This window comes from Tilletiaria anomala (assembly GCF_000711695.1).
Source record: "Tilletiaria anomala UBC 951 chromosome Unknown K437scaffold_39, whole genome shotgun sequence".
In the NCBI taxonomy this organism is placed as follows: domain Eukaryota; kingdom Fungi; phylum Basidiomycota; class Exobasidiomycetes; order Georgefischeriales; family Tilletiariaceae; genus Tilletiaria; species Tilletiaria anomala.
Window position 1 is genome coordinate 44183 of NW_013546983.1, and position 22480 is coordinate 66662.

The 22480-nt window shown below is 51.9% G+C and overlaps 9 protein-coding genes across 9 annotated transcripts; 4 read left to right on the forward strand and 5 right to left on the reverse strand.

Moving 5' to 3' along the window:
- Nucleotides 1–120: 120 nt before the first annotated feature.
- Nucleotides 121–1438, forward strand: K437DRAFT_256412 (uncharacterized protein). Its single transcript, XM_013387875.1, has 3 exons — nt 121–716; nt 779–921; nt 979–1438. The coding sequence occupies exons 1-3, from the start codon at nt 596–598 to the stop codon at nt 1300–1302; spliced, it is 588 nt and encodes a 195-aa protein (XP_013243329.1). The 5' UTR covers nt 121–595; the 3' UTR covers nt 1303–1438.
- K437DRAFT_256414 (uncharacterized protein) lies at nt 1329–4296 on the reverse strand. The gene is made up of 2 exons (XM_013387876.1): nt 3389–4296; nt 1329–3320 (listed from the first exon to the last, which is right to left on the reverse strand). Exons 1-2 carry the CDS (start codon nt 3910–3912, stop codon nt 1355–1357), a joined length of 2490 nt encoding a protein of 829 aa, XP_013243330.1. The 5' UTR covers nt 3913–4296; the 3' UTR covers nt 1329–1354.
- A 1778-nt stretch (nt 4297–6074) lies between these two features.
- On the reverse strand, nt 6075–7004 carry K437DRAFT_256416 (uncharacterized protein). The gene has a single exon (XM_013387877.1). The coding sequence runs from the start codon at nt 6690–6692 to the stop codon at nt 6303–6305; it is 390 nt and encodes a 129-aa protein (XP_013243331.1). The 5' UTR covers nt 6693–7004; the 3' UTR covers nt 6075–6302.
- A 1047-nt stretch (nt 7005–8051) lies between these two features.
- K437DRAFT_113526 (uncharacterized protein) lies at nt 8052–8445 on the forward strand. The gene has a single exon (XM_013387878.1). The coding sequence runs from the start codon at nt 8092–8094 to the stop codon at nt 8410–8412; it is 321 nt and encodes a 106-aa protein (XP_013243332.1). The 5' UTR covers nt 8052–8091; the 3' UTR covers nt 8413–8445.
- A 3350-nt stretch (nt 8446–11795) lies between these two features.
- On the reverse strand, nt 11796–14654 carry K437DRAFT_274098 (uncharacterized protein). The gene is made up of 5 exons (XM_013387879.1): nt 13958–14654; nt 13098–13872; nt 12832–13033; nt 12539–12758; nt 11796–12462 (listed from the first exon to the last, which is right to left on the reverse strand). Exons 1-5 carry the CDS (start codon nt 14415–14417, stop codon nt 12272–12274), a joined length of 1848 nt encoding a protein of 615 aa, XP_013243333.1. The 5' UTR covers nt 14418–14654; the 3' UTR covers nt 11796–12271.
- A 159-nt stretch (nt 14655–14813) lies between these two features.
- K437DRAFT_113641 (uncharacterized protein) lies at nt 14814–16017 on the forward strand. The gene has a single exon (XM_013387880.1). It carries the CDS (start codon nt 15008–15010, stop codon nt 15767–15769), a length of 762 nt encoding a protein of 253 aa, XP_013243334.1. The 5' UTR covers nt 14814–15007; the 3' UTR covers nt 15770–16017.
- Nucleotides 16018–16334: 317 nt separating this feature from the next.
- K437DRAFT_268298 (BUD22-domain-containing protein) lies at nt 16335–18432 on the reverse strand (the record flags this gene model as incomplete). Its single annotated transcript, XM_013387881.1, has 3 exons — nt 16335–16749; nt 16834–18023; nt 18097–18432. The coding sequence occupies 3 exons, from the start codon at nt 18430–18432 to the stop codon at nt 16335–16337; spliced, it is 1941 nt and encodes a 646-aa protein (XP_013243335.1).
- Nucleotides 18433–18863: 431 nt separating this feature from the next.
- On the forward strand, nt 18864–20989 carry K437DRAFT_235576 (putative COP9 signalosome complex subunit 2). The gene is made up of 7 exons (XM_013387882.1): nt 18864–19044; nt 19109–19217; nt 19299–19377; nt 19466–19588; nt 19650–20086; nt 20170–20549; nt 20619–20989. The coding sequence occupies exons 1-7, from the start codon at nt 19030–19032 to the stop codon at nt 20889–20891; spliced, it is 1416 nt and encodes a 471-aa protein (XP_013243336.1). The 5' UTR covers nt 18864–19029; the 3' UTR covers nt 20892–20989.
- On the reverse strand, nt 20960–22474 carry K437DRAFT_246873 (uncharacterized protein). The gene is made up of 2 exons (XM_013387883.1): nt 21599–22474; nt 20960–21528 (listed from the first exon to the last, which is right to left on the reverse strand). The coding sequence occupies exons 1-2, from the start codon at nt 21980–21982 to the stop codon at nt 21067–21069; spliced, it is 846 nt and encodes a 281-aa protein (XP_013243337.1). The 5' UTR covers nt 21983–22474; the 3' UTR covers nt 20960–21066.
- Nucleotides 22475–22480: the final 6 nt, after the last annotated feature.

The following is a 22480-nucleotide window of genomic DNA, read 5'->3' on the forward strand; positions in this document are numbered from 1 at the left end:
CAGTCACGTGGGTGCGTATGCATGCACTACAAGGCACACATTGGACGGTTTCTACACTAGAAAAAGCGGCGGGCTAATTGTCAAGAGACGAGCCACACTACTTCAGACTGACTCACATCCACGAGAAAGCTCAGACTCGGAAAGGCTGTGAACCCTTGCGTGGAGAGCCATTGCCCGCTGATACCAGACATTAGATATACATATACTCCCAATCCAACATCCATAGTACCCACCTTGCCACCACCCTCTCCATCCTTTTCACTCAACACCCTCTTCGCATGCTCTTCGTTCGATCTACGGTAACTATTGCCCCTTGAATCTGGGGCTGTGTGTACGCGGCGCAAGAAAGGAGCTCCAATCAACCGCAGTGTCGCTACCTCTCGCTATCCCATGTCAGCTTACGGTATCCTCGCTCGGCCTACAGCGCCTTCGGCCCCCGTAGGCGCACAATTGTTCCAGTTGAAGGCGCAAAATGGCGCATACAATGCGATCGCTTTTATTCACTTAGACGGCTCCTCAGTCCCTCCACATTGGGTCGGATACTTGCACTCAATCTTTGTACGAGAGCTCGAGGACGGACGTTCCTAGTAAGGTCATGCACAGGAAGTGTCACTTTGAAGCCGGACCTCAATTCATGTCCGATTCATCCCTCCTTCACAGTCCGCAACGTGGTCCCATGAGCGACATTGAGTTCAGAAATTATTTCCTTGCATATGGTACGCTTTAGAAGCTCTGCATGAAATCACAATGCAACCAACTCATACGCATCCTGTTCCAGATGTTGTCATTGGCATCTTTGTCAACTCCACCGAGACCAATGCTGAATATCCTAGGCAAGGGACGCCATTTGATCTTAAAAGCTTGGGACCTTTAGAGTCAGCAGAGCCGTCAGAGCGCATAGGCTGCTTCTACTACATCAAGGTTTGTGATAACGGCCACATCAAATTTAGGAGTTGCTGACGATGTACCTCTTTGCAGCCGAATTACCCAGGTCGCTCATCTCACCTATGCAATGCTGGGTTCGTCGTGCCGCCAAATTCTAGAGGTCGCGGCATCGGCAGCCTTGCTGGGAGGTCGTTCCTTCACGTTGCGCCCCGTTTAGGGTATCGCGGGTCGGTCTTCAATCTGGTCTACGCAACAAATGAAGCCAGTATGAGAATTTGGGACAAGCTTGGTTTCCAGCGAGTCGGGCGCATACCGTCAGCGGGCTTACTTAAAACCGGCTCGGGCGAAGACGAGCACTACGTTGACGCACATGTGATCTATGGCGACTTCGCGAAAATCGCCCCTCCATTCGTTTGAATGTCTTTTCAGTATGTGTTCGAAGGGTATCAGACTATCATATTGCTAGGTATTAGGCTCTAAAGTACACGTCGCGAGGGTGATACTGCCCGTCAATATGCAAAATAGAGTATTTTGAAGATGCCGTTTCTTGAGGTCCCACATCGTATCCATTCTGGAAGGATGGCGTTGGCCTGCGCCGACGAAACACTGGCCGCGGTGTTGCACCCCACGAGTCGGGGTCATACTTGGGTATCTCAAACGTGCCATCATCCTCCAGTTCGGCAGGCTTGATCGGCCCCTGCGGTGCGGCTGTATTGCCGAGCTGGCCGACGACCCAGCTCGATGCGGACAAGGTCCAACCGGCCAATCCAGTCCATAAGTCTCTGGACGTGGTGAGAAATACGGCGGAACCTGTCGATGCTGACGTTGCAAGCCTCTCAGGCAAGCTCAACGCCACATTTTTGAGGTTCTCCAGAGTTGGGACGGAGACAAAACTGCCGGTAGGCCGCTGGCTAGCTGGCACATTTGTTTCGTTGGCAATGCCGAGGAACCAGAGCATGTGCATTGGCAGCATGGGAATGACTGACTTAGCTGGTGCACCTGATGACACTTCTGTGCTTGCTTGCGGACCTGAGATGAGCGTCGCCCCTATCCTGCTATCAGCGAGGAATTCCAGTAACACAGTCCCTCCATGAAGGTCTGTGGCATGCTCGCTGCGCGGAAACACACGCGAAATTCTAGTCTGGGAGTCGTCTGTTGAGGGTTTCAGTGGCGAAGAGTGCAGGTGTGTATAAGCAGCGTCCACAGGAAGTGCTCCGGAAGATAGCGCCTCCGTCCACACATTGTCCTCTGCTCTGCGGACCTCGTCTGTTCTAAGCATCTTTCTGCGAGCTTTGGAACTTGCGAGTGAAAGTTCCGGAGAGCTGATAAGTGGGTTCCTCAGTGTCTGCCCTTCCCGTACCTTATCGTCCGCGCTGAGCAGGTGGTTCAGAGGCTCCGGTTCTGGAGTGGGGACTGGAGAATCGTTAGCAACTGATAGAGTTGCTGCCTCAATGATGCTTGCGCGCGGCGTCTTTTCTGCATCTGCAAAATGTGTTGGTTCAACTGTTTCATCATGTGTCTTCTTCTGGCCTTTTTTATTCTTGCCGCGAGCTTTTCGCCAAAGCCGAACTGCAGGCCCTCCTTCGGTAGATCCACTAGCGTCGCTGTCGTACGCAGCATCGCCTGCGACATTGTTCAGATCTCTCAGAAGCTCTGGCCGGTGGGGCCCGACGCCAAATTGATCCACACTGAGAGGAGCAGCGTCTTCGTCGCCGGGACCCCAGTCGCTATCGGCTTCCGAAGCAGATTCCGCAGCAGTGTAGAATGCCGCGCTAGACAAGCTATCTCGAATGTTTCCGCCCATTTTAATGGGCAAAGGCGGTGGCGCGAAAGTCTCTTCCTTCAGTATGGACCTTGCTCGAGATGGCGGCCTGACACGTTCATCATCCGGGTCGCTGTATTTCGAAGCAGGGCGGAGGATGGAACTGGGGGCTTGAATGTTGGTCGGTGTCCACTCTGGCTGCTCTCTGTCAGGAGTGATAGCCTCTGCGCCTTCTTCAGAGGAAATTGAATTGGGTGTCAGAGGCAGCCCGTCGTTCCCTTGCAGATGAACGTCCGTTGCGACCACCCCGAGAATCTCTCCCGTGCCATTATCGACTGCAATTAATGAGTTGCGATACGCTGAGAGCCGAGACCGGTCGAGTTGTCGCCTCAGCGTTGCGGATCGACTGATGGCATTTTCACATGCTGCGGCCAAGCTGCTCGGTGCTTTAATGCCATCAGGCGAATGCGTTGCCCTATCGGATGGTAGGGCGTTGTCTAGATGAGATGCATCTGGCATCAGATTGTCCCAAAAGAGAGATTTGCGCACATCGGAAAGGCGTTCTTGCTCTTCATGCGAAACCGCAACCTCCCGGGGTTCATTGGCTTTTGTAAGCGACTGTTGCGGAAAGTGCTCTAAGATATCTTTTAGCCGTGTGAATTCTTGCCAAGTCCTGAGAACGGCGTGTCAAAGTTGAGGTCAGGGAACTGTGCTAGAGCAGGTTTGATGGGTGGTACTCACCCCGGGACGAAGCACGTCCAGACAGCTCTGCGGCCAGCCCCTTGTCCTTCAAGAGCAGCTCGCTCCATTGCGCCTCGTTCGCTTGCATCCTCATAGAACCAGAATGAAGAATGTACCGCCCCAAGAGTAGGATAGGTGAGCCCTAGGAATACCTCGCGTAGCGCTTGCGGCTTGTGCCCCTCAGACCGATTGATTGCGTCTTGCGCATTGTAGCTCCTGAATGGCAGCACGCACCTACGGGCAGCACCATAGCTGGCGGCCTGCGTTGCATCCTTTCCGCTTCGGTCAATTGAGAGGACGAGGGTGGAGATATCGCGGGTGAATGGGTCCTGAACCGTATCGAGGTAAAGCGTCCCTCTCCAGTCTGCCAAAGCCGTGTTACGGCTGCCTGTGCTTCCGTAGGCATTGATGGAATCTTTTGGGGTCGAGCCATTGACTCGAGCAGGTACGGATGGCACGTGCTTAACCAAACGGACTCCCTCGCATCGGAAAAGGGTCTGTGGCGGTAGCGAAAGGCCGCTCATGATGTTGCAAGCAAGTCTGGTAGCAGCACAGGGAGAGATGTGAAGAGGGAGGCGCAGGTCTGGATAGCGCGCGCTGCCGTCGTTGCCTTTTCCTAGGCAAAGGTGTCAATGAAGGGTCGTTATGGCGGTGGATGGAAGATTGACCACGCTCGAGAAGAATGTCACGGAAGGGTCGTGGATTCAAACTAGACGCGCCGAAGAGGGCGTGAGATGTAAGGGGAAGAACAGGTTCCTGTGGCGAGAGGTCACTCGCCAGCATCCTAAGCTGAGATGCTGGGAAGCGACCTCTTAAAGAATTGCTTGTTTCGGGTGAGGTTGTTGGACTCAGGGGCTTTACGACTTCGCTTGACTCCTGATTTGTCATAATGTAAGCGGAGTATTCCGGGGAACATTAAAAACGCGACGCGACGTGATATGTGTGCTGAACCGCTAAAGCTAGAGAAGTGTGAAAACGCGATGTTTGTATGTACTCATGTGATGCATGTAAACATTCACCGAGCAGACGGCCGAAGGCGGAACCGACGCACTGGTTCGGTGCCGATGTAATGGGCATTATACAACACTCATTTCGTTGTCTCGGATGTTGCGGCGTCTATATGTAGCTCTACAAGGACAGCGATTTCTGGGTGACTTTTGAGAAGTCAGGATATTTATGGTGAGCCTCTTGCACGAGTTTCGCAGACCGAGTGTACGGCTTCTCCCAAGCGGAAGTAATGTTACCCCCTCTCCACCTCTGAAGTCGATTCATTTCTGTACATGCTAGAGGGCGCTGAGAGCCCCTTCCTCCACAATTCACGCTGATCGCTTGCTGCAAGGTCAACTGACTGCGGACTCACTGCTATTCAGATCCTTGCTGACAAACAATGAAAAATATTGATGATGATGAGGGCTTTTGTATAATTAGAAACGCGGAGAGGAGAGCGCGAATTTCGAAAAATCAAGCCTCTCAAAGTCCAACGTTTTGATGTTTGGAACTCTTGCCATCATGAGTTTTGCTTGGAGATTCGACTAAAGTTTCAATTCCGTCAAATCCCGAAAAAAGCCGCAAGTTTTGAGGGCAACTTTTATAAGCTCTCTGAAAGCAAAAGTCACTCAACCCGCCAAAATCATGCGGAAACTGTTTTTTTTTGCAGAATATGTCCCTATTTTCTGTTCTAATGGCTCCGGAACTCGCAACATCACGCAAAACCCAAGAAATCACTACTAAACAAAGCACATCGGACTTCGACACCACTTCTTTCATAGCATTGGAAGTCTGGGCCTATCAAGTCCACCTGAAATAGTGAAGACCACGGAGACCTTAGCAATGCAGACTGTAGCGAACGTCGTGTATCCCGACCGAAAGGCAATTGGGTCAGCCGATGAATTTGCGTTGTGCATTGGAGACGCACCATCCTCCGCATGAGTCTCACTGCCAATATCTGCATCGCCTACATCACGATTTCCGTCAGAGCTGACCATGCTCATGTCCGGGCCGCGAGTGTCGGCCTTTGTACTTTTCCAGAAGACCGATGTCGGTCTATAGCTCTCCGCGCAAGAGCGATGGTATGAGAGTGATGGTGGAGGCGACCGGCCCGTATTCTGCGAGGCTACTGTCAATAGAGTCGCCTCGCGCTGAAGGATCATCGTGGTTGCTAGCATGGTGAGTGAAGCTAAGCAACTGTGGCCTCATTTCCTCTTGGGTTGCAGATGCTGGAGACCTGTGGTGCCATTAGTCTTCCTCAAGAAGCCCATGGAAGTCGTCTTCCATAGAGAATGTGGAAGCCCGGACACGCTGAAGCATCGAATCGAGACGTTCGGCGTACCTGCGGGCTTCAACGAAGACAGCGTCGCGAGCGGTCACACCACGCTAGAGTACAGGAAGGGACACTTTTCGGCCCTTTACTTCCGCCTGGTGAGTCGCGATAGCCGAGGTTTACTCCGCAGATACTTCTACTTCGCCGACCTCTGCTGACGTATGCGCTGCCACGGTTCCAGGAAGTTCTTGTCGAACCGCGCAGCACCACATAAGCAAGACAATCGAATATGCAGTAATTTGCGAGGTCTGTTGCCTTACCAGGTCATATTTCTAAAGGTGTTGGGGCACTCCTTCTGCTGCTAGCCCTCCAATTGATCATATACGCTGCAGTTAAGATGATATCTGGTCACCAACATTCTGCTAGGCGGCTATCATGAAGTAGGCAGCGAGCAACTGCCTCAACATGGAGGTTAGTGCATTCAGGATATGGATTGCTAGTCGACACAGCAGTTGGTCCTGCGGAGGTCTTGAAGCCAAGGCCTGCGGTCCACAGGCGGAAGTCATTCCACCACAGTTCGCCTTGATCGCAGTGGATTTGGCACGGCAGCTCTTCACGTCGCTCACAAGCCAACATTTTCCGCCAGGTGTGGATTCATGGGAAAGCCTCATTCTTGCTGCCCAGTGGCTTTGTCGACACCCTGCAGCAGTGGTGATCGACGATGATCTGACTGTAAATGTAGGAGGAGGAAGGCAGTGATCCGATAAGGTCGGTAGACACGGTGTATGAACAGGCGGAAGTGTCTTGAGAGGGGTGGCTGGACTGAGCTGTTACCGTGATTATGGTGGAGTTGCAACAGGCGGCTGGAAGGTCTTGGCTGGCTGTCACCGTGATGTGATGAACCGTAACAGCCGGAGTAATGCGGCTTAGCAGTCCGGAGGAAGGGGGCGCTAGGCTTCTATACCAAAACGTGGCTTTGTTTTGCTGCTGAGCGACTGGACTACTTTGGCTGCCAGTGTGATGTGATGTCTTTGGGCGTCGCATATCAGTCGAACTTCGGGCATTTGCCGTCCAAGCATGCCAATCGAGGAGATCAACGGAAGGATAGTCTGCACGTCCGTCAATGTCGACGCGTATCATCCGGTCGGAGCCATCTTGGCCTGTGACGTGCGCATATAAGAAGGCGGCGGAGCCTGGTTTTGTCGTGACAGACCTGGTAGAAATCAAGTTCTTGCCTAGGTGTGGGGCAACAAGGACGCTGGCCTACTTCGTCCCTTCATACTGACGAGCCTGGGGTTGAAGGCTATCACTGTCATGGTTCCGCCATAGTGAGTGATTAACGCTTTTCGGCCACCAGCAATGTGCTCATACTGAGCTCCTTCGATCGGCTTGAAGCCATTACCCAGAACTAGTCCCTTATCATCGTATGGGAGGCCATTCTGTCGATGACGAGGACCTGTCGAGGCCGCCGCACCAGAGGGCTGCGCGACGGCCTTCTGACCTGACTCGTGAAGGTGAAGACCGGAGCTCCATCCTATTGGGTATCTTCCACAGCAGACTCTCCCTCCGAATCATCCCTAAAGCCACGAGGAAAGGTACAGAGATAGCTACCTTGCGAGCTGTGCGACCGTGCTTCTGCTTGGCTCTTGCTTGCCCCCATTGGTCCATTGCGGCCTTGTCGCAATCACAGACTCGATAATCGTCTTGATCGCATGCGAAGCAACGTCTTGGACTGGTGCATTTGAGCCCTGTTGTCTTGAAAATCGGCTACACAATGGGTGGTGGCGTGGGTGCGCTGTTTAGCACCTGCCTCACGCACAAACATTTGAAGAAGACCGATATCCTTATGCATCATTTCACGGTTTCTGTCCTGCAAGCGAAGATCCAACGCCACGAAGTACGATGTGAAGCACAAATTGCAATCAAGGGGGAACTGCTTAGGGAAGTGCCTCGTACCTCGCACTGGGATACCAACATAATTTAATGTACTCATGGAGTTCAGTAGTAAATGCTTCCCAATATGATAGGGCCTTGCAGACTGTAACAGCTCGCTGATTCTAGCGCAACCTGAGAAGTTTGCGTTCGATAAGTGTACCTGCGAGCCATCGCTTGCTCCGTGCACTTGTCCCGGGCCCAACAATACATCTCCTCGTCGGTTTTGAGTGTGCAACCAACCCATCTCATTGAAGTACTCATTCAGTAGGCTTGTCAACAGTCTGCATCGCACAAACGCGCGTAGAAGGGTATCCAAGTGGATACTCGTGACGAGCTGGCCTCTCAATACCTCGAATGCCCAGGGTTGAACGTGAAGCTCATTACGGGTTCATTGCGGCAATCAATAACTCCGGGGTGACTATCCTCCAGGAGAGTGGACTCGGGCCAGCTGATTTCGCAAGCATAGACAAGATTCATCTGGATTCCTTTCTCCGCCTACTCGACATTGATGAGCGTGTCGTTGGTCAGGAGCGAATGGCTGAAGCGTGGGGCCAACAAGATACTGAGCATTGGGGCTCAGTTGACGTTCATTGCTATATATGGCTACTTGAAGTCCCGCCGAATTGTTGATGCTCTGATCTCCAGCCTTGGCAGCGTCACGAGGTTTGACATCATTGATCTTGAACCGAGTATCTGGCTACAACCGAGAGCTGAGTTTGTTACGCAGCCCGCACCAGAGCAAAAGAATCATCATGCTCAGTTCATCAATGCTTTTCTTACGCTCATGATGAGCGTGCTTTGGTTTCGTTTTGGCACGCAGGATGCCTGACCATTAAAGCCGGAACCTTGAACAGCGCATGCGTCCATTTGTGTTTTCAAACTACTCCAGGCTGTCAAGAGTCCAGATCCCAAAAATTCAATTTTAAGGTTGTGTAGAGCTAGACACATGGACCACTGGGATCGACACATGGAGTGTACAGAGCGGAGTCCGCATTTACGCGCCATTGCGCTTGTGACGCTCAGAGAGTTTGAGCGAAGTCTTGCCCCCTTAACATCATGCAGGCTGGATTGCCAGAATTTGCGCTACAACTTCTCCTTGATAGCCTGTACGTAAATTTTAGAGATGAGTAGGAGTTCGCCATGATGTGGAATCTTGTGCTGTAGTAGATGTGAGTTTCGAGTTTTATGTGGCTTGACACAGACTTAGCTCTAATCAAGTTTCACAAGATAGAGCTGATACAGACTCAGCTTTAGTAAAAGCACACAGCAATTCTACTGCATGTTGAAATGGACGCAAGAGGGAAGGGCATGAGGGACGCCTAGCTATGTTGTATCCATTTGGTGTAAACCATGAGGTCTTGACAATCAGGTTCTCCCCTTTCTACCATGTCTGCCAGGTTCTCCTCGCCCCTTTCAATGCTTCTCCAATGGCATTCAAGTCTCAGCTCAGATTTGGCATTCAATAGAGTTGCCTGAAACTCCATGAAATGAGTCTCATAAAATCGTCGGAACGACTTGAACAAGCCACAACCATGCGTTTTGAGTGCAGGCTGTGAAGCATGTTCATCTCGTATTTCCAATACGCCAGATCCATTTCCCTCCTTGTTCCACTTCTTACATCCTATTCTTCATGCATGTAAATGTAAGAGAAATATGGGTTGTGTACATTACCACAGTGATCGTGATAACATAGGTTAGAGCCAATCCAGTTACGGTTTGTGAGGTACGCCTTTTTGCCTTGTGAACAGTGGAACAAGGTGCAGTTTAACCACTTAAGTACGTAAGGTAAACAGTGATCCCATGCAAGGAAAGGGGGTAGAAGTTGCGCACCGTAGAGATGGGCGTGCGAACTTGATAAAGGATAAAACAATTAGTGCTACAGGCGCAATTTGCGACATATGGCAGTGGCCATACAACGGGCAATAGGTACACTGTTCCGATCTGCAGTACCTGTAGCCGGCCCTAAGCGCTTGATGTGTAGTATCGTTCCATACCTGCCCTTTCTACTACATGTCGTGCACATGTCAAAAATGGTCAAGTCGGCGCAGATGACCACTGCATCAAATGCCCGAGGAGCTCCATCTCTAAAGCTAGGATCTAACATTCGGATACGAATTCACATAGTCTCAAGCTGCAACACATCATCAAAAATGTTTTTAGAGAGAGCGTGGTGACGTGGTGGCTCATACCTCCTACTATTAAATGCCAATATGGAGTGGCAGCTAGTGGTCTATGGAGCATGTGCCATATGACCTTGTGGATGTCATAAGCAAGCCGTGTATCAGTGTACTCATGCAATCTCGCAAAGGAGGAAGGATAGGGAAGAGCATGTTCCTGTTGAAGAAGGTGAGATGTGCATCTGCTCAAAAGCTTCCCATCAGATACCCGAGGTAGGTGCTGTGTCAAATGACGAGCGCTGCTGGCGCCAAAAGCGACAGGGATATTCGTTGTTTCCGTCTAATCACGTCGACCATTCCAGAAGAGCTGCAGTTTCGCTATAATTCTTTTCACAGGCCCTTTTGCTGGCACAATCTTGCTCACCATTCATGCAGATCCAGCATAACACTGAGTGGAGTCATGATAGCAGCAGCTAGACTCTTGGTGAACAAACCGGTCGAATTTTCTCAATAGTGCGAACGGTGTCGATGAAGGTTTCCTTTCTGCACTTGATCGCGAACCAAGTGATGATGTACATTGTTTGCTTCGTCCTCTTATGGTGTATGGGATCGTTAGCAATGGCTATTGCTCCGGTTGAGTCGCTGGTTAAGGTGGGTGCTGCGGCGGGTCGGGGTGGATGTCACCATTTCTGCAGCGCAAGGCGAACGTAGGAGAATTGATAACGACTGACGTTGACGCATGCTGACCGACCAGGCTTGCTCTAACATTGCTTAATCCAGATCATCTCCGGCCAAAGGCAACTATTGGCAATGTACTTTGTTTCAACACTTGAAGTGTACATGCCGGTTGCAGACGTGAGCCTCAGCTGACTGGGTTCCCAAAGACTTAAATAAAATACATAGCCAGTGGTCGGGCAACCAGTGGTGGTGCAACAAGCGCAGTTGAAGTTGTTGAGGCCAGCCAAAATCTGCTTGCTTATCACCGTGAACATGTAGTAGATGGTCGAATATACCTTCCAGGAACAGCAACATCTGGCGCACGGCCCTAAAATGGTACAGCGAGGGGTTAACACCGTAGCGCGCGTACTGTCCGACTGCGAAGCTGAAATTAGGTAATGTGCCCTCAGCTATCCACTGCAGATCACCGATCCTAAACTCATACTCCCGGATTCGCTCGGGCCAAGCTAACTTGTCCCAGCTGTGGCTCAAGGTCGTCGGGTTCTAGAGTTGACCTTGTTCAGGCACGCGACTGTCTTCGGTGATGTAATACTGCTCAGGCACACTGGAGATGTTGCCTGTAACGCAGGAGCAGCGGTAGCGCGCACGTATAAGCGAAGGGAGCAAAGAAGCACAACTCAAAGAACACCATAGGACCTCATAGAAGGCGTGTACCCAAGCAGCAAGCTATAGTAACTGAACGTGAAATCCAGCACCTTGTTGATATAAAGAGCCACCACACAAAGGGACCATAGTTCGTATGGCATCATGAAACAACAAAGGTCAGAGCATTCTGCCTTGATCGTAATGTGCTATTCCTTAAATACATATGGCTTTGAGGGCCCATGCGTCGTAGTTGCCGCCATATAGCTTCTTGATGCTGACTGTGGCCTCTGTCGAGGTCACATTTTCTAACATTTTGGTCATTGCGTCAAGTCTTGTGAGCATTCAAGCCAGACTTGGAAGTGAGCCATTTCTACATGGCATTTATCTTCCCACGTACAAGAGTACCAGGCGAACTTGATGAACTTATGGAGCTCCACGGTAAGCATCAATTCTATCCTTGGTGTCTTCGATGTTGATTGGCCCAGCATTGATCGGAGCGAGATGTTGGGGGCTGGGACTGACTGACAGCTAAGTGTTGGGGCTTTGATGAGGATACACTCTGTTTCTCGGCACCGCAGGCGGTGCAAAGATATGTGATCATCTTCGATGGTCTTGTACTCAAGCACCTTCGGCGTTAATCTGGCTTGTACAGTTTGGTTGAACTGTCGTGTTCCCCGAATATGGTTGAAAGTCTTCAACACAATCGTAGCCCTCAATGGTGTATGTGGCACAAGCTACTACTTTTTATATTCTCTTCTGGTAACATAGTATTGGCACATCGTATTCTGTTATAGCGCCAGCCTTGAGGAGCCCAAGCTGCGCCTTATTCTACTTTGTTATGGGTCCAAGTGGAGTTTGCAGGTTTGCGGGACACAGGCTTCATCCCCGTGCGGGATCCATTTGGGCAAATCCGCGTTTCGGACGGTATTAAACCAGCGCCACCATCGGTGCAACAGCGATTGCATCACTACTTGCGTTCGCTTTCTCGTCATCGCCAACGCAGCAACACAAAATCGACTGTTTCATCAAGAGTCTCGATTGCATTGCGCAGTACGAGACTTCATATTATCCTGTCGCTGCTGTGAAGGAGGGGAATGTGCTAGCTTTTGAACAGCGTATTGGCGCATTGGCACATGTCCTGCTGGCTCCTGTGTGCAACAGCGTCGTTCAGCCACTCCAGAGTCAATCCGCTGAGACGGTCAAAGATTCAACAGTGTGAAGATGGTTTGGTACGAGTGGTAGCATTGGCTATGTTATGAAGGATCGAACGGCGCTGAAGAAGAAAGGTTTGGAGTGTTTCTGCAACAAAGGTTCGTCCTCGCCTGTATGGAGGTTGACCGAGCGGTACTCTAGCAAGTCCATCTTGTTCCACCTGCCAATTGGCCCTCCGTTACGAAGGAGTAGGATCAGACGGAAACGGATGCTCGGCATCGTCTCGTCTGTATGTCATTGAGCAAAAACGTCAACCGGGATCTTCCACAATTTTTTCCGCAGTGGAAGACGGCTCACACATACCATACAAGTGCGTGATTTGCAATTTTGGGCCGGGCGGCCGCCCGAACAATTTGTCGTCCTCCAGTCCATCCGGGTACAGTTGCCAGGATCCGATAGCAAACCCATTCACACGGAGGGATGGATCAATCTTGCGAACTACCTCCGTCGGGGGATCCGTTGTTCGCAGAGAGAGGCACCGTCCATCTGGAAGGAAGCGGAAATAACGATAAAATTCGATGACCTGGGTGGGCATGCATGATCAATAAGAAATGAGATTCCGTTGCTGCTATGCAGAACGAGAGCAGAGCACCTACGTGAATGACCTTGATCCAAACATTTTCTTCGTTCACCCCCGGCCTCGTGTATTGGCAAGAAGCAATATAGACGCCGTTGAAGCGCACACGAGGGTGCTTGATGTATGCTTCTCGCCAGCGCGGTGCAACTTGTCGGTGCCACACTGCAGGCTTGGTTTCAGGGAGTAGTTGAGGAGTTTTATACACGTGTTCGACGAGGCGACTGTTCCATCAAGCAAGTCAGAACCCCGGCAGGCCCGGGAAAGGTAAGACATTGGTTTACTCACCGCCACAGATCAGGGTCGAGACTCAACACCCTGAATTTCCACGAGACGCGCCCGAGAAGTTCAAGTGAGGTGTGATCCATACCCTGCATGAGGTGCGAGATGGCTTTGCGTCGAGGGTCATTCAGTATCGACTGGTCTTTCTTCCGGATCTTTGGCACACAGTCCGGCTGCTGCTGCACTTCATCAGGAGCACGTTCCGCGTGTTGGGCCAATGTGTCTGCTGCATGCACAATGCCCATCGCTCTAGAAAGAGTGGTGCGACCATGGGGCATAGAGATCAGGTGTCGTAGGATGAGAAGGACGACCTCATCGGGTAGCTTGGCTATCATGCACAGTGTGTCTTCGTTCGCCTGGACAAAGGCATCCACATTGCCCAGCCGTGCTGCTTTTTCTGCCTTTTCTTTGTCATGAGCAAGTGTCTCTGTTAGTTTTCGGCGCAATGCTCGAGCCCGCGTCAGCAAGTGTTGTATATTCGCAGCTCCCTCCGGAGAAGGTGGTGCTTCCATGCTTTCCGTACTCGCTTGCGCTGTTTCTGCAGCTGCTTCCTGCGTGATCCGAGTATTTGAAAGCGATCGTGATTTTGTAGCGGGCTGCATGCGGGCTTGCGATGCGAGGCCCTCTGTAGCTTCTGCAACCTTTGCGGCTACGGTCCGAAGACTTTCGTGCTCAGAGAGATAGTGCTGCACTTGGGGCTCCTCCAAGAGCATGGCAGCATTCTGGAAGGTGTGATCGACATTGGCATCAGTACGAAAACTTTTCCGGTAAAGTTCGAGGGCTGCGAGCAGGAAAGCATTAGTGGAAATCGTTGAAAGTCTCAGTCCGTGCAGATGAATATTGCAAGCCAGTTAAGCTTCCCTCACCTTCGTCAAACGCGTGTACCCTCTCTTTAAGAACTGCCTCTGAATACTGCTGCACATTTGTAGAGAAGCAATTCACCATCATCCGGGTGAGTTGCACCACTGCGGGGTCCTCTTGATCCGCCGCACCCTCAGATGGGACCGCGACCGCAGCCGATATGGATTGCGACGACCTTAAAATCAATTCGTTCAAGCGGCTGCTTGATTTTCCAAGTGCATCTCGGGGAGCTGATGACTCAGCCTTGCGTACCTCGGGAGAATGTTGTCTCCGACGCCGTTGCTGGTCGTGTAAATCGCGTTGCCACTGCAGACGGAACCGCTTAAGCTCTGCCTGAGGATCATTGCCGGCCGCGGTACCATCGTCACTTGCGCCTGCCATCGCTTCTATTCCCGACCCTGCACCAGCATGAAGGGAAGAGCACGTTGGTGCATGAGAATCAGCCGACGAACCCGACATGTTCATAATCAGGATCACGTTGTATTCGGAACTCCATCGATGCTTGCGTCACCCGCCAGAAATGCACTCTTGACCGACCAGTGCTAGTCTTAACCGCTGAAATGACGGCTTCTTTAGACCGATGATAGAGCCACTTCAGTACGTGGCAATATTGTCTCAGAAGGGATGACCCGCGGGCAACAACGGCTGAACTCTGGCCGAAGCCTGATGCCTAACGAGATTGGCCACTAACCTCGAGAGACTCTGCAGGTTGAGTATTGACGTCGCTGCTGTGCGTAGCTGGTGTGGTCATGGATGTAGTATGGGGAGCAGTGTTGCTTATGTAACCAAGCCGCTAACTGCTTCAGTTCCGCACAAAAAAATCATCCATCGATCCAATTTTTGTTTTGGAGGTTCGTCAATTTAGGACTCCAAGTTGGGGGATCCAAGGCCAACTACATATAGCCAGGCGCAGGTCCAACCTCGTGAGGCAGACACACTTGTATCGCTTCTTGTGCTTGTTCCTCCCCCTGGTCATCATTCATTCCTCGTACCCGCGCACAAGTCTGCCCTCGACAGGAAAGGCACAGTGAGAGGGGAAGCGCATTGGACTCACCATGCCGTCACTCAGCTACTCGAACATCGCAGCCTCTTTGAGCACCGCGCCTGCACCGCCTGCCCAGGCGCACGCGAACACAAACCATGTCCAGGATGCCGCAGTCGCTCCCTCCACCATTCAGAGCAACTATAGTCTCTTAGAGCCAGTCCCATCTCCTCAACAGCTCCAGTTCGCAAGGGCTGTCATACTCACTTTGGACCTCTGGCCTGCTATGCGCCTGGCTGTCGACGAAGAATGGGGTGGCCCAGAGAGCCGCGACAAGGCAGAGTACCTCGCTAGCGCAGTGTGTGATATGTGCGATGAGTCTGCCGCCGCTCTAGCAGCCAATCCTTCTGCAGGCGCACAAGCAGCACCAGATGAGGACGACCTGGAAGAGGTGCTCGAGTCATACGTGTCGTATGAATTTAACGTCCGCCTGGAAGACGGCTCGGTCCAATATGTTGCCAAGAGGCTTGTCGCACTGTGGAAGACGATCTTTCTAGAAGGCCCAGGCGCAGGAGGTGCAGCGCTTCAAGATCTTGAAGAAGCTTACACAAAGCTTCGAGGGAGCAAAGTTGCGGCTCAACGGCAAGCACAAGACCAAGACCTGGAAAGCGACAGCGACAGCGAAGATGGTAGCGAAACTGGCGAAGCAAATGGGCATCAACCACCAGCCGAGAAAATTGCAGGCGAGATGGACGTCGATGATGCTCCACTAATTCAACCCAATATTGACGAGGATGGTTTTATGCTCGTCAGAAGCAACAGAAAGAATCGATAAGCGCTCGTACTAGGCAAGACCGTACACGACTCCATATTACCCGCGTCCCATCATGATGCAATCTAGCGATCGCTCGCAATTAACGCCTGGATGCCATTGCGGTTACTTAACTTAGCTATACGCTGCTTGGTTTCATGCTTTCGCAGCACTTTCAAAAGCTGTGAGCGTGCGAATGCTGTTCGACACACAGCACATTGAAATACGTTGGGCAGCCACAAGGCGCAGGTGCCACAACCGAGCAAACTCTTTGAGTCTTGGGGTCCATCGCCTATGTGCTCAAGGCACCATACAGATGATTCTACAACCTTCTCATTTTTCAGGCGGGATTTTTGCGCGCTTTAGGCCACGATGCCTCAGCCAGCTGCTGGTGAACAGCCAAAGCCAATCATGAAATATTCGATTTAAGGGAATGGCATGTCCATATATCTGGCAAACGGCGTGGTTTCAAAGAGTACACCCTAAGCACGCAGAGCTTGCAAACAGGAAAGGTTCCATGTACAACTAGTCATGCTTGTCCGGCGGGCGACACGAGGAGCAGCGATAACGAAGAGCATTACAGAAGCGCCTAGTCAAATGTAATCTTCTTGCCCTGCGGCCTAGAAGCCAATGCCAACATCTCCTTCTGCTTTTGCTTTGCCACCCAACTAGGATGCATATCCTGCTGTTTCGCCTTTGAATTGCCATCGATAGGTTTGGAAACAACCGGTTGCGCCGATGTTTTCTGTGTACCAGGATATGGGCCGCGCTTCGCCATCGCGCCGTCGCTTCCGGCATCCCTCTGGTGGAAAGGGCGGCGTTCAGTTCGAGACTTGCTTCCTGCCTTTTGCTTGCCCCAAGCGCGCTGCTGAACACCATTCTCCGTTGTGTTGCCGCCAGAAGCCCATTTTTCCCTGCGCTCCTTAAGCTTCTCGTCGATGCGCTGCTCCTTGTGCTGCAGCTGGATGTGGTGAGCACCCCGTCCGTACTTCTTCTCCCACAGACTGCAACAAGCCGAGAGAAGGCCACGTTTCAGTGTGGCTCTCAAAACTGAGCCTCAGCATGACTTCGTGGTTTTGAGCACTCACGCTTTACGAGCCCGCTGGCCCATGCGATTCTTCCGCTCTTTTGATACTTTCCTCTTCTTGCCCGATGCGTCCACCTCAATGTCGCTTCCAGCGTTCATTAGCTCTTCTTCGGCATCGCTCCATTCGGAATCAGAGTTGCGAACGCCCAGACGCATGGGTTTACCAACGTAACCCGCCGCTAAGGAAGGCAAGAAAGCCGAGCTCTTCGCTCCACCTTCGTCCTCTTCGCTGCTCGAGCCGTCTGATGCATTAGAAGTTTCATCGTCGCCATTATCAGTCCGTGCCCCATGCGCTTTCTTCCTCTCGGCATGGACTTCGCCAACCTCATCACCAGAGCCGGATTCGGACCCGCTGGCAACAAGGGCATCCCACCGCGTGTCATCAAGCACGGAAGGATCGAACGCATTTCCATCCCCAGCCTCCTCCCTATCACCCGCGATCAGTCCGCCCTCTTCGCTTTTGCTTTCATCATCTCCTTCCTCTCCACCTTCTAGAAGACTGTCGCCATCCGCACACTCGCTGCCGCTCCATTCGCGGGACAGCAGGTAATCAAGGCCCTTTTGGACAGGCTCACTCTGTGCGGGAGTGCTTGCGGCTTTTGCATTTACGCCATCTTGTGCAACATCGTTGACAATTGCGATTGTTGAGCAGCCGCGCTGCTTTTGAATATTGTTTGAGACCTTGTTCAGTAGATCGCAACATCTTTCTGATACGATCGTCGAGCTTGCTAGACGATCCATCGCGCGTCTTTCCAACGGTGAGCGCATTGAGATATCGGCTGCAGGAGAGAGTCCACAAGTACGAGAGTGCTCCATAGCAAGGCTTGGCACGGCAGACAAGGAAGTGAGCACCGGGTATGCCTCGAGGATTGCGTTTGGCCATGCGACCATGCCGTCGGCAGACGAGACCGCTTGGTCGTTAAATTGATGTCTTTTGACCTCGGCAGATCGCGGTAGCATTTTCATCTTGATCATCTTGGCACAGATGACTCTTGCAGTCATGGCATCGATATCTGCTGTCTTGGTGTGTTGCAGCTCCTCCTCGAGCTCCCCCGAAGACTGTAGAGGGGTCTTCTTTCCCGACCCAGAGTCCTTGAGCGAGCCGGAATTCTTGAGCCTTTTGATGATCCTCAACGCTTCGAAGTTTCGCGCCTTCTTCACTGCAGCATGTACGCGTCGCTCGGTCTTACACTGTAAATTCAAGCGCAAGAACAGATGAATGTATGTTCATACATCATTTCACTTTGGAAGATACAACACTCACCAGAAGATGTGCGAGTAGCTTTGTTTCGATATTGGGAGTCGTACCTATGGTATCATGTTGACCTACCTCCGAAGCGATTGAGGACACGCTCGACTCGCTGTCTGTATCTTCGTTTTCCAGATCATGGCTATGCTTCGATTTAAAATGCGATCCTGCTGGCCTCGCTCGACGCTTGGCTGGGTGCTTTCCCCTTTCTAGTGGAGGGACGTCGGAGGCGGCATTGGGAGGCGTATCAAGTAACTTTCTCCTCTGTGCAGGTTGCGCATGCTGCTCGACGGCCGAGTTGCTGACTCGCCGCCGTTTGCGCGCAGGCACTGGGTCATGAGCGCCGGGCATCATTAACAGATGCACTCGGGCAAGCCACCACAGCAAGCTGAGCTTCCAGTGCGAGGGCTTTGGATCTTGAAGATGGGGACATACAAAGTTCGTGCCAGACGATGTGGTCGTACAGACTTCGGAGTGCTTCTCAAAAAGTGCCCAACCTCGGCCAATGCGTTAAGTATCATTTCCCTCTGATCATTGATCACTTCTCCCATCTGTATATTATTGTTCGGTGACGTGTGAGCGAATCTGCGACCGAGAATCTCCATGCCCATTAAAAATTGATCCGGAACCTGGAATTCGGATCTCGGGTTGTCTACGTTCGCGGGCGTGTGGCGGGCGAGATGTGCACCACATGACCAACACGCCTGATCGAGGGAGATGCGACCCATGCACATTGGCCGAGTTGATTGCTGCTTCTACGAAGTATGACGGTATCCGCGGTAAGCTGTTCGGGCGCCATAGGGAACGTGCTTGCAGCCTCGACCCAACGAAATGCTACAAGTTTAATGTTAGCAAGGACAACGCGAAGCGCACTGGTCCGCAGCGGTGCATGGGAGCCCCCCGATTCAAGCCCACACCGTGTGTGAACCTAAATTTACCCAACCCAGCATGTCAGACGATGAGGTGAGTCAAGAATGGCATCAAGTCAACCATCGCCCTCTAGACTGAAACTGGGTGTTTCTATCAGTTTATGATGGACGATGGGGCGGACGAGGAGTATGACTTTGAATTTGAAGAGGATGACGAAGGTGACGAAGAGCACGCAGACATTGAGAACTTGTACTACAATGCAAAGGGTGAGCAAGGCCCTCTATCCTTGTCCCATCGTTCCGACGATTGTCGAGATACTCACAAAAGTCTCATCACTCATTATACAGCGCTAAAGGAAGACAACCCCAATGAAGCGCTCAGAGTGTTCAGATCCGTCGTTGATAAAGAGGAGACCAAAGGAGACTGGTAAGCAAGCTGGGTGGCGCAAGAACAGCCCAAAGGTGCACGCTGACTCTTTCGAACCATCCTCTTTCCACCACCATCGCATATGAAGGGGCTTCAAAGCGCTGAAACAGATCACAAAAGCACACTTCAGAACTGGAAGTTACGAAGAGGCGCTGAAGACGTACACGGAGCTGCTTGGGTATACGAAATCTGCAGTGACTCGCAATTACAGGTGAGAAGTTGACGGATGACTTCGAACGTAGTTGAGGCTAATACTCAATTCTCTGGTTCAGTGAAAAATCAATCAACAACATCCTGGACTACGTGTCAAACTCTAATGCCCTCGACCTTTCGACCATGGAGAGGTTTTACAGCGTGACCGTATCAGCACTGGAAGAGGCTCGCAATGAGCGTCTCTCTGTCAAGACAGACCTCAAGCTTGCTCGTCTTTGGCTCGCCCGGCAAGAGTGGCCGCGTTTAGAAAAGACCATTAAAGGACTGAAAGAATACTGTCTCGGCGCCGAAGGAGAAGGGGTTGGCTCTGACCAGAGCAAGGGGACCATCCTCATGGAGGTGTTTGCCACGGAAATTCAGATGTACGGCGAGATGGGCCACTTCAAACGGCTCAAGGAGGTTTATAATGCCACCCTCCAAGTTAAGAACGCCATCCCGCACCCGCGCATCATGGGTATCATTCGCGAATGCGGTGGCAAGATGCATATGTCAGAGAGTGTGTGCAACCCGCTCGCAAATGATGGTTCGAAAAGAACTCCCCTCACTAACATACGTTTGTGGTCCCTGTTGGGAAATTAGAAAACTGGACAGCAGCTCAACAAGACTTCTTCCAAGCGTTTAATAGCTACGACGAGGCTGGGTCTCCTCAGCGCATTCAGGTACTCAAGTATCTCGTTCTCGCTGTAATGCTCATGGGTAGCGATATCAACCCTTTCGACAGCCAAGAAACCAAGCCTTACAAGAATGATCCCGAAATTGTCGCCATGACCGACCTTGTCTCGGCCTATCAGCGCAGAGAGGTACATGAGGCGGAAAAGATCCTGGAGAACCAGCGAACGATCATGGAGGATAACTTCATCAAGGGATATATCGATGAGTTGCTCAACACGCTTCGTACGCAGTATTTGATGGACATAATCAAACCTTACAACCGGTTGGATTTGCGCTTTTTGGCAAAGGTGAGTTGCCACACGCTTAGGAGTAAGCAGCTCCAACTCAGCTCACGCTATCTGGATATTTTCATCTAGCAACTAAACACGACCACATTTGCGGTAGAATCGTTGCTACGTTCACTTATCCTCGAAGGGCGGATCTCAGGTAAAATTGACCAGGTCAACCAGAAGCTCGAGCTGGACCGCTCTGCACGCCACATCAACACCAAACGATATGCGGCGCTGGCGTCGTGGCTGGCGTCCATCGACACTGTCAGTGGGAGTATCACCTCCAAGGCTGCCAGAGGCTACGGCGGCGGCGATGTGCTGCAGGCAGAGAGCCGTAGTGGTATGATGGAATTTGGGTGAGGCCGGATGCCGGCACCTTCCACAGTGGTTACAGTTGCTCCATTGCATTTTTAACAAACAACCAATGTATCATAGATCCTCATTTTGATCGCCTGACCCGCGTAGCTTTCCGTACACTTCTGCTGCGCTATCATCGAGCAGAGAGATTCAATGAGCTGCATAAAAGGATTTATGGCTATAATTCATCATCGTCCATGTCAAACAACGCAGCCCTTTCATCCTCGGTGGGTCGCCCGGGCTTGCCAGAAATGACCACGCGCTCTTGCGCCGCACGATCGCCGCCAAAGGCCATGCGCTCCCTCGCACGATTTCCCTCGTCCTCCAGGTCGAAATCGATGCTATACCCACGGGCGGCATTGAGGTCGATTGCGGGGACGCGACTGGTCACGTTGCTGCCTGATCGCCGCACGACAGAGAGCAGGCGCACGCACTGTGCGACGTTCCGTACGATTAAGAGCAGCGAGTCGAGCAGCTCTTCTCCCCTACCTGAACGATGTTCCCCATCATCATCGGCCCCTCCCCGAAAAGGCGGACGTCGATGCGAACAATCGTGGTTGAAGAAAATGATGACCAGCGTGATGGCGCATAGTAAGACCAAGCAGAGATCGACAATATTGAAGGTGGACTTCCAGAATTGCTGGTAGTAAAATGATGGGGTTAGCATGAAAAGACAGGTTGAGGATGTGATCGTTTGGGCCAGTACATACATTCCCAAATGCAAAGCATCGCATGCTGACCTCGGCAATAAGCACGATGTTGATCACCAGCTCAAGGCTGTAAAACAAAGGCCCGGGGCAATCTTGCGCAAGCGAGAGCATGACGGTCGCGAAGGAGGCCAACGCCATCCCGGCGTAGAGATAAAGGTAGGCTGTTGAATGTACAAATCTGTTCGCTGCTCCTTTCATGATCTCGGATCTTGACAGAAAGTAATGCGAACGTGAAGGCATTGAAGAAGAGATGCCCATCGGCATATTGAGGCAGATGGAGCCTTCAGGCGGAGGTGTCGCTTCCGCGTTGTCGCTGAAAGCGCTGGAGTCATACACCCTTCCTGTCCCGACGGAAGCGGACTGACCTGCTTGGGGGCCAGACATGGTGCTGGAGGCCACCGCTGGCCGGGGAGATGTCCGCCGGGAAATGTTGGGTGTCGACGTCCGCGACGTGGTAGCGACTTTGACGCTGCACCCGCTCACAGACACCGATGGGGCGACTGAGAGACGGACGCAATTGCGAAAGCGTCAAGATCCACTACAGCGCACAGACAGCCAAGACTCGGCTTCAGTGTTCAGGTCGCAGAACGCCTGACTTTAACGAGCAGCACCCTGTTGGCGTCGCTGTACGCGCATCGAGACTGGCAGGCACACTTGCAATCGACTTGGGCGTTGCGGTCTCGCAGGCACAAGCTTCCGAGTGATATGCAGGCTGCTTCCCCTCTGAGTTCTGATCCGTCTTGCTATCGTGCGGTTGGATATCTTCTGCTAGTGCTTCCATAGACGATGTTACTGATTTGTTGAATGCAATCAAGCTTTTAGAGATGTGGGATGGGCCCAACATGCATGCGGATTCGCGGATCTGCCGAAGACCTGGTTTCA

Excerpts from the sequence above, each read along its gene's own strand:
- K437DRAFT_256412 (XM_013387875.1), top strand. The coding sequence starts at position 596 with ATGCACAGGAAGTGTCACTTTGAAGCCGGACCTCAATTCATGTCCGAT. Across the intron at positions 717-778 it reads AAATTATTTCCTTGCATATG|ATGTTGTCATTGGCATCTTT; the intron begins GTACGCTTTAGA and ends ATCCTGTTCCAG. Across the intron at positions 922-978 it reads GCTGCTTCTACTACATCAAG|CCGAATTACCCAGGTCGCTC; the intron begins GTTTGTGATAAC and ends ACCTCTTTGCAG.
- K437DRAFT_256414 (XM_013387876.1), bottom strand. The coding sequence starts at position 3,912 with ATGAGCGGCCTTTCGCTACCGCCACAGACCCTTTTCCGATGCGAGGGA. Across the intron at positions 3,321-3,388 it reads TGGACGTGCTTCGTCCCGGG|GACTTGGCAAGAATTCACAC; the intron begins GTGAGTACCACC and ends CGCCGTTCTCAG.
- K437DRAFT_256416 (XM_013387877.1), bottom strand. The coding sequence starts at position 6,692 with ATGCGACGCCCAAAGACATCACATCACACTGGCAGCCAAAGTAGTCCA.
- K437DRAFT_113526 (XM_013387878.1), top strand. The coding sequence starts at position 8,092 with ATGAGCGTGTCGTTGGTCAGGAGCGAATGGCTGAAGCGTGGGGCCAAC.
- K437DRAFT_274098 (XM_013387879.1), bottom strand. The coding sequence starts at position 14,417 with ATGAACATGTCGGGTTCGTCGGCTGATTCTCATGCACCAACGTGCTCT. Across the intron at positions 12,759-12,831 it reads TTTGGATCAAGGTCATTCAC|GTCATCGAATTTTATCGTTA; the intron begins GTAGGTGCTCTG and ends ATGCCCACCCAG. Across the intron at positions 12,463-12,538 it reads GCAAATCACGCACTTGTATG|ACGAGACGATGCCGAGCATC; the intron begins GTATGTGTGAGC and ends AATGACATACAG.
- K437DRAFT_113641 (XM_013387880.1), top strand. The coding sequence starts at position 15,008 with ATGCCGTCACTCAGCTACTCGAACATCGCAGCCTCTTTGAGCACCGCG.
- K437DRAFT_235576 (XM_013387882.1), top strand. Across the intron at positions 19,218-19,298 it reads CTTGTACTACAATGCAAAGG|CGCTAAAGGAAGACAACCCC; the intron begins GTGAGCAAGGCC and ends CTCATTATACAG. Across the intron at positions 19,378-19,465 it reads GAGGAGACCAAAGGAGACTG|GGGCTTCAAAGCGCTGAAAC; the intron begins GTAAGCAAGCTG and ends TCGCATATGAAG.
- K437DRAFT_246873 (XM_013387883.1), bottom strand. The coding sequence starts at position 21,982 with ATGTCTGGCCCCCAAGCAGGTCAGTCCGCTTCCGTCGGGACAGGAAGG. Across the intron at positions 21,529-21,598 it reads GATGCTTTGCATTTGGGAAT|CAATTCTGGAAGTCCACCTT; the intron begins GTATGTACTGGC and ends TTTTACTACCAG.